Raw genomic sequence first — 17,345 nt, 5'->3', positions numbered from 1 at the left:
GAAAAGAAAAAAATGTAAATAATTCAAGTCACTGAGGCATGAAAGCTGCGATGGCATTGTGACTCCTTTCAGTGAACACTTCCCCCCCGGATAGTTTGTATTATTCAGTCCTTCTCCTTAAACCTAAACATAATCTACTTCCAACAGTCTGGCTTCTTTGTGTTGTGGAGCTCCTGCATACTTGTGATCCTTAAAAGGTCACCGCTACACAAAACGCACTACAGAGGCGACATTTTCACATGACACTCTGCAAACACTGGGAGAAACCCTGGAGACAGACCTCACCGCCTGTGTCCCAGAATTAGAAACAGTCAAGTCTTCACTCACCTGTATCGTTCACCTTCTCGTAGCTTTCCCCGCTATATTTATGTAAATGCAATTCCTTTCACATTTCTCGGCTGTCACGTCTGTTCACAACCTTCCCAACATTGCACCTACAGAGGTTTATTTGACTGTACATCATGCTTTTGTGTTGTGAAACGAGCATTAAATCCACAGTCACGTTACATGTGGTGACAGAGTTTGGTGGCACCTCAGAGGACTAGTCTGCTGTAACAGAAAATAGGCAGGGGCACTTTTGTAAAATAAATAGATAAATAAAACAACAACAACGTGAGTAAAAAAAAACATCATGTAATGGGTTCATTCAAAGTTCATTTGTTCATAATAGAAGTGCGTTTGTAAACCGTTTGGCCTTTGGGGGCAAATAAAGTTGATTTAGCGGTATTGACAAAACATTGCAAGATTCGAGTCGTAGTTTGCTGGAATAGTTATGTGCTGTCCTGCTGATGGAACATCAGGCGGCTACTGAAGCTCCAGCCTCAGGCGAACATTCACGCAGGGCATGTGCGAGTGTGTGCGTGAGCAGGGGTTTGTGCTGTGCACGTGCCCTTCAGGGTGGTTATGTGTATCTGTAATCAGGATAGCACATATGTGTGTGTGTGAGCGAGTGTTTGCTTCTGAGACAGATTGCTTGTGTGTGAGATGGGGTTGGAAAAAAAGCAGAAGCAATAGTGGTGTAGATGGAACAAAGGGATGAAACCCCTGATAATATTGGAAACACTCTGAGAGGTGGAGGAGGAGGAGACCAGAAGGGAGCAAGAGCAGTGAGCCTGTGTAGCCACTGAGGGGTTATCTGGCTCCTTTTGATGATTTTGAAATAAGAAACATATTCGCTCCATGTTACCGCCAGCACTGAGCGCTGTTCATACTGCACTCTTCAGAGCCATGATTAGAAGACTTTGTAAAGAGCGTTTTAACAAACAGAACAAAGTTTGTCAGTGGGGTGGTTAAACTTGAAGACCAAAATGTGGAAGCATTTAGGTGTATTTGAAGTTTGAGAATCAAGTCTTGTACCAGCAGGATGGTTTATGTCACGAGAACAGAAAACGCTGACTCCAGTCAGTGTTTGTTCCTTGTTTGGTTATAAAAAGTTGTGAGGTCATGTGGACAATCATGCAAGCTGGGATGCTTCATTATGACAAATAAAATATAATTAAAAGAATAACCGTGCAGTTTTTTCCTATTTTTTGTGTTTTGAATCTGTGTGTGTGGTCCTATGAGTTATTGGAAAAAAAAACCCTCTTCAATCTGCTGATGCACAATTTGTCAATCTTGTATCACTTTCCAGAGATTTTAGGGAGACTCTAGTACTCTCTGGTACTTTCTGAGCCACCATTGGGTGTGCAGCTCTTGCAGGCTGCAGAGCTTGCACCCAGTTACGTGCTGTCCCACATGCTCTGCTTTCTACAAGATTTAAAGTCCTTGCTGATGTGGTTGAGGCACCAGGTGGTGAAGCAGCCTGTCAGAAGGTTCTCTGTGGCGTTTCACTTGAGGTCCACTGGGATTTGAGGCCTTAGGCTGAAGGGCTCGAGGGTTCAGTGGTGCTGTCGGGCCTTTTAATCGACAGTATTTCCGTGACTGGTTTGTATCAGGTTCATGTGAATGTGGATTCCAGGGTATTTGGAATTGTCCTCACTTTCCAACAGTGTGCTGCTTGGGTTGTTTCCAAGCAGTTATTATTTATTGGACATTAGTCTGATTTGTGTTTTTGCTCACTTAGTCCAGTTAAACTCTTCTGTTCTCCTGGGGAAACACCAGTCTTTTTAGAGCTTTCTATTCATTTGAGAAGAATTGCCTGCTCTGGCTGAAAACAATGCTGGGCTTAAGGACAGTTAAACGCCCAGCAAAGGTCAAGTAATAATTCTCTGCAGCTTCATCGCCCTGAAATGTACACGTAGTGATCTAAATACTGATTATAGCGGCTTTAGAGATCAAAATGTATTTCTTTGAAACTCGTCTTTATTCCCAGTTACTCTTGGAGCTACGGACAGATCTGCCTCAGTGTGACACAAATTGTTGTCTGCATAGCTTTGTAGTCATGTGATCAAGTCCTGGAACAAACAAAAACCTAAAAACATCAACCTGATGCTGCAGCGACTGCCTTTGTACTGTACATGAATGCAAGCTAAATAAGTAATGCCAGTTTCAAAGCCAGAGCTTGCATTTGCACACACTGCTGAGACTGTGTGTGGGTCTACTGGTATCATTTCACTTCCAAATTTTTTGATTACTTCCTTGATTGGCTTGATCTTGCTTAAGAGGTGTACACAGTCAGGATGGACACAAACTAAAGGTAATGTGAAACAGGTCACACATCCTCTGATTTTTTGTTAAAGCTCCCACGTGAAGTCGTTTGCTGCAGAGGAAGGATGTAACACAAAACCCTGCTACTGACACTATTCCATTTCATTGTTGTATCTGGTTTCAGGCTCCTTGTTTCAAAAACATCGAAGAAATGGGGCAATCTGTAAAATAAATAAAAGTGTTACCTGGAACGTTGTCATAACTGTTTTACTTAAGATATCACTCTGTCTCTCATCCCTTCTCCCATTTTTCCTTTCCTTCCTGCCACCCCGTGTTTCCGAAATATGTATCTCTTTATCACAGGCGACATTGCAGAATAGGCCTGTCTGAAGGAGGTAATGATTTTTTTTTTTTGTTCTTATTTCTGCGTTGAGAGGGATCAGAGTAGTGCTGGTTATCAGGCCATTTATTACCCTGCCAGCTCGCCACTCAGCTGTCTGGGTAAATGCAATCTCTCCTGATTCACACAATTACCCCAAGATAGAGAGAGGAAGAGAAATATCTCTCACAGTAGCATTGTGGGTCAGAAGGAGTTTAGGGAAATACACAGAAAGGCTACCCAAGTGCTTTTTCAACCGAGCAAGCAGTCTGTGTCTGAACACGAGTTGTTTGTTTGGAGAATACGTGTACTGTTTGTCTCCTACAACGGAAATAAATGTCAGAAGCATTCATCTCCACTCTGCTGAGTGTGAAATCTTCTGTTATCACTTCATTACATACACAATCCAACTGCATTAAACAGTTTTACGAGAGCTCATTGATCCTATATAGTTTTCCAGATTTATTTATGAAATGAAGCTTCTCGTTAGCTTTGGAGAGCTGGCGAGACCAAAAGACTGAAGAAGAATTGATTTATACATTTGGACGCAATCACAGTTTCTGTCATGAGAAGAACAAAAATATTAATTTGTATGAAAACTGATTGAATGTCGATGCCGATGCACTTTTGCTTTTTAAATCAATAAAGTGGTATGATGTTATATAGACTGAATATATAATGGCTTTCTACTTTATTGCTCCACTATTTCTCTAGTTTCCTCACATATGCACTCGTCAGATTGTTAGGTTTTCAATCAGCCAGTGACATGGCAGCAAGTCAGTGCATTTATGCACTGTAGGCATGGTCCAGATGACCTGCTGAAGGTCAAACTGAGCATCGGAATGGGGAAGAAAAGTGATTAAGGTTAATCTAAATGTGGCACATTTGTTGGTGACTGACAGGCTGATGCAACCCGTTACCGATAGCGTGTCCATTTCACTCTTTGCCTCTCCAAAACATGAACAGGACACGCATGCAGAAGCTGCAGTAACAGAGGGAGATATTTTATTTCAAAATTAGATTATTTTCATGTATGTTACAGTCTCCAGATCTCAACCAATATAGGACCTTTGGGTTGTGGTGGAACAGCAGATTCATATCAAGGATGCGCAGCTGACGTATAAGCATCAGCTTTGTGATGTTATCGTGTCAATATAGACCAAACCCTCTGAGGAATGTTTCCAGCACCTTGTTGAATCTGTGACATGAAGAATTAAAGCAGTTCAGAAAGCAACAGTGGTAGAAAGCTGTACCTAACAAAGTGGCCAGTAAATGTATATTAATCTACACAGTGGAAGTAACGTGTTTTGCTTAAGAACACCTCGACATATGATTTCACTACCAACCCTGAATATTAATGGACAAAGTCCTGAACCACAAAATAAAATGACTGATTTATTGTTGTTGTCTATGTGGTTTATATTTTTCAACCATAGCATTGATTCTCTTTCTCGTATATAATGTGATATTTTATGGAGATAACATGTACGCTCAAATTCTCGGCACGAGTTAGATAGCAAAATCAATACCCCTAATGTGTTCATACGTTCAGTATTAACTTAGAGCCAGCAGACAGCTAGAATTATTTAACACATAGACTTAAAGGGGAAACAACTCTGTTGAAATGTAATAAAATCTGCCTACCAGCACCTCTATAGATGATTAGTGAACATATTATATTTGGTTTCCTTCAGAAACCCAGAGTGTAATAGGTTGTGATTTTTCAGGGGCTATGTGAGGTAAATCTGGCAACCTAACAGTGACACAGGCAAGTGGAGCCTCTAAGGCGGTAATCCTGCATGCAACCTGTGCTACAGCTTGTAGCTTTTACACTATTATTTGGATTCAAATGACACAAACAGGACATAAATTGTTAATTACTGAGCTGCTGAAAGGCAGATGTCAGTACTTTGCAACGAGCAAGGATAACTGTTTTATCCTGTTTGAAGTCACTGACAGAGTCACTCTTGGCATGAAAAGTGTTTAATAAATATAGAATGATCCCTTTTTATTGGAATCAACTGATCATAGTTATGTATAGTGAATTAGAGTGATACTGTCTGATATTTAACCCACCCTGTACAACCCACAGATATGATCTCTTTATCTTTTCAAGCTGAGATGAATCATAAATCAAATGAAATCATCTCAACCATAAAAAAAAATGTCTCTCCTCTCCTCTCCTCTCCTCCGTTTTGGGACACTCTATCCTGTGCTAATGTACACTGCATTCTGTTTCACCAGTACAGTGGGAGTCATCAAAAACTGCAAAGAAACAGGCCACATTTCTCCCCTAGCCCAGCACTTTTGCGTGTCTGCAAGTGTGCATGTGTGTATGTATGTGTGTATGTATGTGTGTGTGTATGTGTGTGCCTGATGAGAAGAACTGCTCAGCAATATTTAGCGTTACTGCGACAGAACAGCTTTAGGACGGAACAGAGACTCACCTTCAGGAAAGACGAAATAAGAGGCAAAAAGAGACAGAGAGTGGGAAAGAGGCAGAAATGTGATTTTTGACACTTGAAATATTTTGTTTTAAGTTTTAAGTGAGGAAAAAAAACCCCACCCAAACCACATGATAACAATAAAATTATAACACAAATAATAAGTTAAATGTAATGCTGATACACTAAGTGATACTGAAAGATGCTTAAATACTGCAGATGTGTAGTCACACAGGGGTGAGATATGATAATGAGAGATACATCTGAAAAAATTAGGTCTGTTTATACAATGATGAAAAACAAGTGGACCTGCACATGCTGCCTGCCTGTCGCATGGCTGCCTGTACACCCACCTACATCCACCTACACACATCCTCACTCAAAATGTACACAGAGCAGATGGGCAGCGTCTCTGTGTTTGGTGTACAACACAGGTGTCGTCCTTTGACGTGGCACCGCGGCAATTAAAATGCACCGGACATCTATCACGACTAACCTCAGGCCTGACACACACACACACACACACACACACACACACACACACACACACACACACACACACACACACACACACACACGTTAAGCCAGTTTTTTTTTCTTTGCTCAAGATTCAAATTAAAGGATTTGCTTTAACAGGGTTTACAGTGTGCACACACACAGAAAAACAGGGGAAGATGGAAGAAAATGTTACCTTAACAGTGGATGGATCACTCATTACGTAACGACAATACTGCCTCATTTTCTATTTTTAGTTTAAAACAAAAATATATAGAAGGTCTTTTTCTCTGGCACTATGAATCATTATCAGTCTTATAATGTAAAACAAACATCATGACATGATTACAACAGGAGTGAGTGCACCCCTGAGCAAGATTTTTTACATGTTACGTGATTCAAAGTCGTATCGGCTCCAAATACCTGTCTAATTTCAAAATTGAAGAGCACGGTTTTCCTTTAAAGTAAAAAATATTTCATTCTCTTTAAAAAATGCTTTAGGAAAACTATATTGTTAAACAAGTGGAAACCCAACGCAGTGAAACTAACTACACCTGTGATTAAAAAAACATCAGTGAAACAAAAAGGAGATGATGGTGTCTGTATCTCTGCACTGTGCTACTTCATCGAAGAGAATTAGCAGAGGAATTGAAAACTCCAACCGCAAGACTTCACAAAAATGGAAAAAGGATACAAGAAGATCAATGAGCCTCTAAAACCCCTCCCCAAAAATCAGTGGTGCTCAGCTCCAGCAACAATCAGGAGGTATACAAGTAGCTATAGCGCCAGTGGCTGTCCATGGACTACTGCACAGTCCGGCTCTTTGCACAACCGTTATCAGTGGAAGTCAGAGTCTCTGTGACAGCTCGGACAGTGTGAAGGACATTGCATAATGTCAGCCTCTGTGGATGCTGGTGGAGAAAAATACCTAAAACAAATGCTTTGGGTGCTCTTTGACAGAAACTACAAGGTTAAACTTTACTAAAACAGTAATGCAGTCACAGGAAGGAGGCAAGGGAACTCCCCTTAAATTATGAGGAGTGTAATCACTTCTATTTCTACTGCAATAATAAATAAGACACACGAAGGTACACGTTTTACACCATTCAAACATTTCAAACAGTAAGTACACACATATATATATTCCTCACAAATTAAAAACCTCCCTAAAAATAAAGTATGCCGCTGTTAGCGAAGTGTGAGGATGACAGCAGACAGAGAACACCCAGAGCTTTCCACTTTTGACTACAGTTCACACTCATGTACTTTGCAGGGAAATATCTTTAGAAATTACTCTCACGTCCTGGGTCTGATACAGACACAATCAGTGACGCCTAGCATGCTTTGGCATTTGAATTAAGAGTAAAACTAATTTTCAATATGCTGAATGTCAACTAATACTTAATCTAAACACATGAAGCACTTTAAACCTTTATGCATGAGTCTGAAGTGTGCCTGTGTGTACTAAGACCTGTTTCAGTGCATCGGATGTGTGTGTGTGTGTGTGTGTCTTATTAGGCCATATGTGTTTGTCAGCGTGTGTATGTGTGTGGACCCACATATCCACTAGTGATGATGAAACACATTGTTAATGTTGTGGGTTATTTTAGTCGACTGACAGTTGTTGTAGAGGGTGTTGTGTGTTGTGTGTTCATGTGTGAGGCCAGTTGTGTGTGTATGTGTGTATGTGTGTGAGTTTGTGTGTTTAATTGGACCTCCCTGAGCCAGTCTCCAGGTGACGGAACTCATCTGCTCTTTCCCTGATTAAGGACAACAGATGGACACACACACACACAAACACACACACACACACACACAATCCACAGAATGCTTTCACAGTCATGATTTATCATCAAAAAATACTGAACACACAGACTGCACTGGTCACATGGGCTGTAATCAATATAAAGTGCACATACATACAAGTCACACCAAACCACCTTGAACTTCTACACACTTATTTTTGCTCACATGACTCCTCCGGTCCTTAGATATCCATCCACTGAGCTCAAACAAGCTCTTATCATCACTGCAAACAAAGAAAATAAACCCCTCCTTCTCCAAATCTGCCTCTCTAACTTGACATCCGTGTGCTGTCCTTCTCCATCTGTCTGTCTGACAGAGATTATGAGTTAATTTACTTCAAAAGAAAGATTGAAGATTAAAAAAAGTCTTAGTCAAGGATGATCCTCATAGCTAAAAAATAAATAAATATCTGACAAAAATCCCTTTTGTTATGTTTCTGTCATTAGACATAAATAGTCTAAATCTTTAATATTTATCTGGCAAATAATTTTTCCTCACATGTTGATATTCCTCAAATAAAATAGTTTTGGAGCTGTACTGGAGAACAGTACTATTAATCTAATAATTACAATGCGATAATGCAATATTTTTCTCTGAATGAGAAAGAGATGATTGAACACACATTAAAGCATTTATTAAGAAAGTGATGTGTTTATTTAAATTTTAATTAATACCTTTGAAGCTAAATGTTTTTAGCCTCAAATTTCCCACAGATTTCCCACCAATAACCTCTAACACCAGTTATTAAAAGGACAAACTGATCTTTAAGTGTGTTCTCTCTGGATCTGACTTATCCAATGAGGTCCCGCTAACCTGTAACAGATGTTTATCAACTTTCCAGCTGTTCAAAAACGTAAAGCAACACTTTACCTTTAATCTTAGACATTTGCACTTGCATTTAGGCCCAAAGCAACACAGCATTGTGTAATCATTGCGTCTGCCCATGCAAAGCCACATTTTAGATCATGCATGACACTCAAATTTAAAACACTGGACTACCTAATTGAAATGATGACTTTCCCCTCTTCCACTTCACAGTGAAATAACCTGAATTAATCTCATACTCATGGAACATGAGTCTAAATACATGTGATTCATTCATCTTAAAAGATCGCTGTTGTTATTACATAATATCAACATCTTGCAGGAAAAGTTTTCAGTGAACTCGGTGTGACCCTGGAGCTGACAGTACTCTACCTTCAGCCACTGTAAAACACTCCATTTGGTCTGCAACCATTTGCCTTCGGGGCGACATTAATGATAATTAGTAGGCTCTCAGCATGCTAGTTAATATTCCGCCGTAAAATCCATGTGATGGGAAAGGAAAGAGAGAGAGAGAAAGAAAAGATACAATATGCTCAAATGTAGGGGGAGACCCAAAAAAACGAAAGTACATGGACTGCTAAGAATCGTGCACAATGGGACAATATTTAAAATTCGTGTTACACGCTGCGATAGCGCAATCAAATCGATGAGCTTAAAAAACCATAACAATAATTTTCAGTCTTATCTCCTCAAAACATGGCGTCTCTCTCTCTCTCTCTCTCCTTCACACACACACACACACACACACACACACACACACACACACACACACACACACACACACACACACACACACACACACACAAATGAAGAGAAGGGGAGAAAGGAGAATGAAAGACAGAGAAAGAAGGGGGGGGGGGGGGGGGGGTGATAACAGCTTCAATAAATCATCCGGGCCAGTCGTCGCTCCCCGGGGATGTGGGATGGATTAAATTAAGCACTCCTTCTACTCGTGCGTCTATCCATCCCCCCCCCTCTCTCTCTCTCTCTCTCTCTCTCTCTCTCTCTCTCACTGCGCCGTATAAATGCCAACAGCTGATCGCGAGACGGCACACTCACGGGAACACCTCGCGGAAGCTGCAAAGAGAGAGACGAGGGGAAGAGAGAGAGAGAGAGAGAGAGAGAGAGAGAGAGAGAGAGAGAGGGATACAGAGAGGAGAGAAAGAAGGGATGCTGTTGATGCATCCGTCCGCAGGGAGTCTTACTGTGATTTCTTTTTTTTTCTTACCGGCCTGAGTGGTCGTCATCAGGTGGAATAAAGGACTAATTTCTCTGGCAAAGAGGGGAGGACGAGGTGTCCGACCGTTTTTTTTCTCTTACTGAAAAGCTTCCAAAAATTATCCTTCAATTTTCCCTCTTGTTTTCTTCGCATCCCTCCCTCCCTCCTCCTCCTCCTCCTCTCCCTGCTCCATCTCCTCTTCCTCTTCTTTAAAGAGGCCCGAGCGCGTTGCGGGGTGTCTTCCATCGCCTGTTTCGTTTATTTATTTATTTATCTCCCCTGACTGCTCGCGAGCCCTCTGTCCCCTGGTCTGCAGCCTTCCCGCGAGCTCAAAAGAGCACGAGGCAACCCCTTCGCCTCCCCCGTACCCCCTCCCCGCGCCTCGGAGGGAGCTGTCCGGTGCTGAAGTTGCATTTCTTTCCTCCTGTGCGCGAGGACTAAACGGGGCGGACAGACGACAGCGAGAGAGACCGGAGCAGAAGAGGAAGAACACACAAGCGCTTGTTGATCGTCAACTCTTTCACCGGATCAATTCAAGGCTCGCGCTTTCTCCCCAATCTGAAGACAATCTTCCCCCGGCCCGCCGGTCTGATTGGTGTGTCACGGGCGAATCACCACGCTGGCCTGCCTGTCGGCGATCGGCTGTGTTTGCGAGTGTGGGTCGTTGTGTTTGTGAGTGCGTGTGTGTGCGCAGCTTGTCGGTGTCTCACCACCATGCCAAGGTCTTTCCTGGTAAAAAAGGTGAAACTGGATGATTTCTCCACCGGGGCGGATCTGGAGAACGCCTACCGGCACAGGACAGACCTCAGCCTGCGGCTACATGACAAAGGTAGGTCATGCAGCCTACACAGCGCGCACTAACAGGTGTCTCGGAAGAAAATCGATTTCACAGAGGAGGAGGTTGGCGAAGGTGGGAACATGTTTCCGAAATAAGACTGAGACTTCAACAGGATTTACCTGTTGTGCCTTAAAGGGATTCCCTCCTGTGATTGGTCGTTAAAAATTGACCCTGGGGCTTGATACACCGGTGCACATTCCTGCCAACCAATAACTATAAAATGTAAGCGTGAACTCAGAGTGTATCAGCACCGCATTTCGTTTTTTCTTCACCTTTTATCTTGCGTATAGCATCATCTAACATCAATAACCTCTGAAACTTATTGCAGAGTGGCTGGCTACCTGTGGGGTGATGTGGGTGTAATCAAGGCAGATAATTACAAAACATCAGACAGCATAGAGTTACCACACGCTTGTTACTTTTCTCACGGGTAATAAAAGCTTCAAAGCCCTCCACTAATCAGCGCATTGAAAAATATCAAAGTGGAGCAAAGCGTTATCAATAGCACAGACTGTGAAAGAATTGCATGCTGCTTCACTTCTGCAAAAGAGCTCGGACAGTAAAACACAGAAGACCTGTCAATCTCATAAAACTATGCACTCTGATAACTGGATGTTACCACACCGCACAGTCTAAGACTTTATTTACCGGGGTACATAAGTTACATTATCCTCGGTCGAAGCGTTTGGGCTCAACTCTAGGAGTTGAGCTGCCGCCGAAGCGAAAAGGTCACTTGTGAAATCAACTAAATCAAGCGCGTCGCATGTTTCATCGATTCTGGCTTACACCCAGCGGGGTCTTTCTCTCCCTTCGCAGTGTAAGTAAGCTTAAAGGAGACAGAAACGGGACAGTGGTTATTCATATCGAGCTCACTTTCACTTGGTTTTAGTCGAAACCCTTTGCGGTTATGCTTCTGCAAGCTCGGGGTGATGTTTGAGATGCACAAGAGCTGCCTCCCATGTAGCTCTGAGTTTGCAGAAAATAATCTGATGAAACATCGTGGTTATCTCCTGATAAGTGTGTGTGTGTGTGTGTGTGTGTGTGTGTGTGTGTGTGTGTGTGTGTGTGTGTGTGTGTGTGTGTGTGTGTGTAAAAGCTGCATAATGGTCTTCTGACATAAGTCTTCACCTTCGCCTGCAGGTGAAGCATACACATCGTTTTAACGTTGTCTTGTAAAACACTCAGGTTTTTAGTGTTTCCCTGAAACATTGCTTTCTTCTTTGCATATAAAACGAGTCTCATCTCAGGCTCATCTTTCGACGTTGTGCGTGGCCCTTCCCCCTCGTGCTCTGTACAGGTGTGCCTGTCCCAGTTTTGCAGTGTTGGCAGATTTCTGCACCGTGGCTATGACGCTGTAACTGTTGAATGTGGATGCATTTCTTCTCTTATACCATTTTCAGACGTTTCTTTAGCCATATGAGGGTGACTTTTGTAATTATCCTGAAAAGACTCAAAATGATTGGCTGTTTTGTGCTCCTCCAAAGCTGAAAACTTCCGCACAACCTGCAACTATGTGCGTCACATTTTACAGGGGGAAGAAAAGAAAGAGAGCGATGCCTCTGCCCGTGTAGACCGCATGACTCCCGTCCCAGTGTCATCCACAGGCTAACATGTGCGTCCCATGCGCGGACCTGTCTGTGATTCTCAGCACGTAAAGCAAGAAAGCTGTCAGCGATGTATTTATGACGTCGAAGTTAACAAGCCCTGCTAGGTCTCACACGCCATCAGCCGCCTGTTCAGCCTGTCCCGGCCACCTTTTGTCTCCATCCCTAACATGCGATGTTAACAGCTTAATGCAGCTTCTACATGGCTCGGAGCAGAGTCAGCCCACAGCAGAACGCAGTGTTGGGAACAACCTTCTGCTTGAACGAACCGGCTTTGGAATAATTTATGTCCCGCCCTGCGTCCTGTGAGTGAATGATGTGACGGGACGTTGTAGTGGATGTTACATGGCTGTGATCATACGTGCGAGATAGAATATGTGCGTCACATGGAGCTTGTTGCTTGTTCATTACCGAGACTACATAAGTAATAAGCACAGGAATCTACGACGCAGGTGTCCCAAAACCTGTGGTCATTATTTCGTGCTTTCATCACAATAACAGCCTCTCAAAAACATTGATTAGTTGGATCTTATCTTATAGGTTGGTTATTGTTCCAGTTCATTTTTACACTCTATTATGTGATGAACCTAATGTGTTTCTATTGATAGTTTTTGTTGGAGCAGCTTGATATAAGCTCAGCTAATATTGCCACTATTAGCTTGTCTTCAGGGACAATTAAGGATGAATTGGAGCTATTAACTTATCCAACCTGTCGATCCATATTAAAAACATAAACAACAGTGTACAACAAGTGCATTTTGACAAAGGTATTGATTTACGCTTAAATCTAAGAATGTATGACCCATTTGTTTATATATAATGCTGGTTAGTACACATTAAAGAAGTACATATGTATTATTTTCCACATAAAATTTGAATGGGCGTTATTTTTCTCCAAAAATGCATCAATCATCAGGGAACAGGAGCATAAGCTGACTGTGCTGTGTGTCCCTGTACAGCTTTTCAATGGATTCCTGTAATTAAAGCCTGTCCTCCAAGTCATCAACTCCACAGATTTGTGAAACAAAGAAAAGAAACACCACACCACAAGCCGGTACTGCAGGCCTGCCGTCATCGTGCCCCTGACACGCACTGCACTGGATCTGTCCATGGTGCTGATGCTCATTTTCACACGCTAAATCAGCTCTCTCGAGTTCAGGGTCAGCTTGTGTGCATTTACCATTTACAGAAGAAGTGTCTTGACTGCAGCCTTTGATGGCTAAGGGAAATGTATTGCTGAATTATCCCTGAACAAACCCTAACCCTGCAGACCCTTTCAATACACCGCTAAGGTCCACAGTTATGCAGGCAAGTGACTAACGCTCAGTATTTTAAAATGTCTATTCACATTTTTTTACGTGCAGCTCCTGTTGCTGCTGATCTGCTGTTTGTGAGCTGATTACAGAGACTGTCATATCTGCAAGACAAATGCAGGGATCTGACTTGGACACAGATGTGGCAGTGTTACGGTGGTGTGCTCACTCACATTTGAAAAGCCTCTTAAAATCTATATCTCTACATTTAGAATGAGATGAGGAATAGATCTTACTGTTGCCTTATGTTTCACATACTTTGGTGCCATATGTGGTTTTATTTAAAAGGAAATTCAAATCGGTTTTTCATCAAATATAATACAGTAACACCTGTCATGTCACTGTTTTTTTGTCGTTGTTGCCCATAACACTTGGTGGAGGCTTTCTTGTGTTTCTACAGTAACATGTCAGCAACAAGTTACTGGTGGGATGAACCAGCTGTTTGAAATATTTATCCCTTCTCTATGTCTTTATTATAAACATAAATGCACTCGAGTGGGAAGAAGATTCAGGGGAAAACATCACACAGCTGTGTAAAGCCAGCTGTATATCCCAAATGGCATATTATAATAGTTTGCATCAGTGAGTAAGCGCTTATTTAATTCCACCAATTCAGATTGTGTAATTCTGGTCAGCGTACTGAATCTCTGTCATTACTGTATCTGTACTGAAAGATAAGCTTGTCTAGCAGGCTACAGCAGTTTAATGCTAATCTGGACTTATTCATGTGTTTCCTGCAGTTTTCTCCGCGTGCAGGAATTAATGCCCTTCACATTTCCTGTTGGTATGGATCTCTCTGTGATCAGAGAAAATGTTTTGCCACCTTAATCTTAACATAGCAGTTTCTTTACTACCTATCAAGTTATGTCAATAGGGGCACCAGTAACTAATGTTTTGGTCAAGTCCTGTACACCATTAAATTTCCATACCATGTTAAGATGAGCTCTCTTTTCAATATGCTAATACTGTTGTTTGTTTTCCATTAACAGCTGGTTACATCAGTGACTACATCAGCCCTGTTGTGTACGATGGTGAGAGTGACAGTGGCATCAAGGTCCCCTCTCCTGATCCTCTCTACGATGGTATCCACAGTGACTATGGGGCTCCCGACTCTGAGTCTCCTGACAGCCCTGGCTCAGAACTCACGGATGGTTATATCAATGGAGACGCTGCAGTGAGCGAGGGTTACACAGTCGATGCCTTCTTCATCACCGATGGCCGCTCGAAGAGGAAAGCTCTCAGCAGCCCCAGGACCATCCAGAGGCACACCTGTAACGAGTGCGGCAAAACCTACGCCACGTCTTCCAACTTGAGCCGGCACAAACAAACGCATCGCTCGCTGGACAGCAAGCTGGCAAAGAAATGCCCGACCTGCGGGAAGGTGTACGTGTCCATGCCTGCCATGGCCATGCACCTGCTCACTCATGACCTCAAGCACAAGTGCGACGTGTGCGGAAAGGCGTTCAGCCGACCTTGGCTTTTACAGGGCCACATGCGCTCGCACACAGGGGAGAAACCGTTTGGGTGCGCCCACTGTGGGAAGGCCTTCGCAGACCGCTCGAACCTGCGCGCTCACATGCAGACCCACTCGGCCTTCAAACACTTCAAGTGCAAACGCTGCAACAAGACCTTCGCGCTCAAGAGTTACCTGAACAAGCACTATGAGTCTGCCTGCTTCAAAGGCCCCTTCTCTCCTCTCGGCCCCCTAGATGCATGACCCCCCCATATAGATCAAACGAGACAAAACTGCAGACGTGAATTACAATTACCCTTACGGACTTAACTGCAGACACAAACAATATATTTTTGGGTCAGAATGTGACCTTGCTTTCCCTCCTCACCCCTCCTCACTGGCCCTCTGCCCCCTCCCCCACCTCGCCTCCCTTGGAGCCTATTCGTGATAATGAATATGATGAAGATAGCACAATTTTTTCTCCTTGAGATTTGCCCACTTAAGGATTTAACTGATCGACGCATGCACTTCCTCAAAAAACAAAACAAAACAAAACTCTTCACGTCCTCTTCCTCTGTCCATTGAGGATGGAGACATTAATACTGACTTCCTCCTGGCTTCTAGATACAGTATGACTCCGTATATTTTGGAAAAAGGGATGACGATGAGGATGACGACAAAGACAATAGTAAGCCTATAGCTACTAGTTTCCTCCCTGCACTCAAATGCAGTGAAAGTTTTTTCATTCTGATGTTGTTTCTTTTTTGGAAGAATTATAGTAATAATAATAGTAATAATAATGATAATAATGCTCTGCTGCACCAAGTGACCATATTCTCTCCACTACTGAGGTCAAAATACTATTTATTTATTTATTGATTTATTTGTTTTGACATTTTTTTTTGTTTTTTATGTGTTTATACTTGATTTGATAACAATGAAAAGTGTTGCCATTTATTTGTTGCACTTTAATTTCTGTATATGTATGTAGGATATTTGCCAACCTCTTTTTACCACTACAGGCCAAAGCATATGTCACTTTTTTGAGTACTATTTTTTCCTATTATGTTGTTAATATCTTTTTTCTTATTAACGTTATTGCATGCAAAAAAAAAAAAAAGAAAACAGAAAAAAATTATGAAAACCTATGCCAACATCATAAAAAGCTTATGATTTTTGCCAAAATCCTATAGCTAGAACCCGAGGGCAATATTATTATTTTTTTCTCTTGGAGCCTCCATAGGACTCTTTAAAAGCAATAATCACTTAATGCATGGTATTTTATGATGAAGTTATGAAGTATTACCTACTACTGTATAGCAGTTTAAAAATCAGGTATGTTTTACTTCACCTATAGTCATAAACAGAAAAAATACTAATATTACAGACATCAGGGAACATGCCAATGTAGTGTTAGAGTATCAAAAAGAAAAGTCCTGTCTTTCCTCTCTTGTTATGCACTGCCTGCCTCTTAGTGAGTAGAACTAATGTAGGATGTAGACTAGAGAGGCTGGGATCAGCTGCCTGCTGGGTGAGAGGCCTATTGTAGGATAACTACTGTATGACCCTGACTGCCCTGCTCTGCAATAGCTCTAGTGATTTAATTGTTAACAAAAACAAACAAGGCCTTACTTTGGCTCAGGCCTTTTCTTAGATTGGATACTTAGATTGGATAATTGGCCATACATCAAAATTCAGTGGTTTACTGATGTTTATGAGATGGCAAAATGACACTTAAATGCGTTTAAACAGTATTTCCTGTCACAGTCGGCCAAGTTTAATAACACCAATTTTATCTTTATGTTAAGGTTAAAATAGCAATCAGATTGGATAAATATGCAATAAGATATCCATCACCCTTAATTGACAGCTAGCATATATGACATGCAGCTGCTATCTGTTAACAACAAAGTTTAGTTGAAGTTGAACCAAAGTCGACTTCAGCTGAAATGCAATTACTCATCTGCTCTTCCGGTTCGCTTCCAACCCATAAAGCGTGCTTTCTTAAACCACAGGAACAGCATGCACTTTAGCTTGATGGTCAGATTGCAGCTTAGCTACAACTGTTGTAGATACACCAGACTGAGTCCTGATTATTCTGCAGTAGTCCCCACTCACCCCTACTGGGCCAACTGAAGGGTAACTCTAAGATCGAGAAACCTACGGACAGGCTAACTTTAATCAACCCCGACCCCATGGAAGATTTAACCTTTAATCTAGGTGGTCAATACCAGTGTTGCTGAACCCAGTTCTCTGCAGCTCAGAAACCTTTTCTACAGATTCATGGAGCTTCCCAGGAGACAGACTGAGGACACACAGATTTGCACAGGAAAATGTTTGTGTGTTCATCATAAAATGCAGCACGTCGACATCGTAATCTCGC

General features: G+C 42.1%; 1 protein-coding gene across 1 annotated transcript; it reads left to right on the top strand.

Moving 5' to 3' along the window:
• Positions 1-9,586: 9,586 nt before the first annotated feature.
• LOC113032667 (transcriptional repressor scratch 1) lies at positions 9,587-15,537 on the top strand. Its single transcript, XM_026185687.2, has 2 exons — positions 9,587-10,583; positions 14,499-15,537. Exons 1-2 carry the CDS (start codon positions 10,469-10,471, stop codon positions 15,224-15,226), a joined length of 843 nt encoding a protein of 280 aa, XP_026041472.1. The 5' UTR covers positions 9,587-10,468; the 3' UTR covers positions 15,227-15,537.
• Positions 15,538-17,345: the final 1,808 nt, after the last annotated feature.

Source organism: Astatotilapia calliptera, chromosome 11, assembly GCF_964374335.1.
Source record: "Astatotilapia calliptera chromosome 11, fAstCal68.1, whole genome shotgun sequence".
Lineage (NCBI taxonomy): Eukaryota > Metazoa > Chordata > Actinopteri > Cichliformes > Cichlidae > Astatotilapia > Astatotilapia calliptera.
This window is presented reverse-complemented; position numbering and strand designations above follow the sequence as displayed.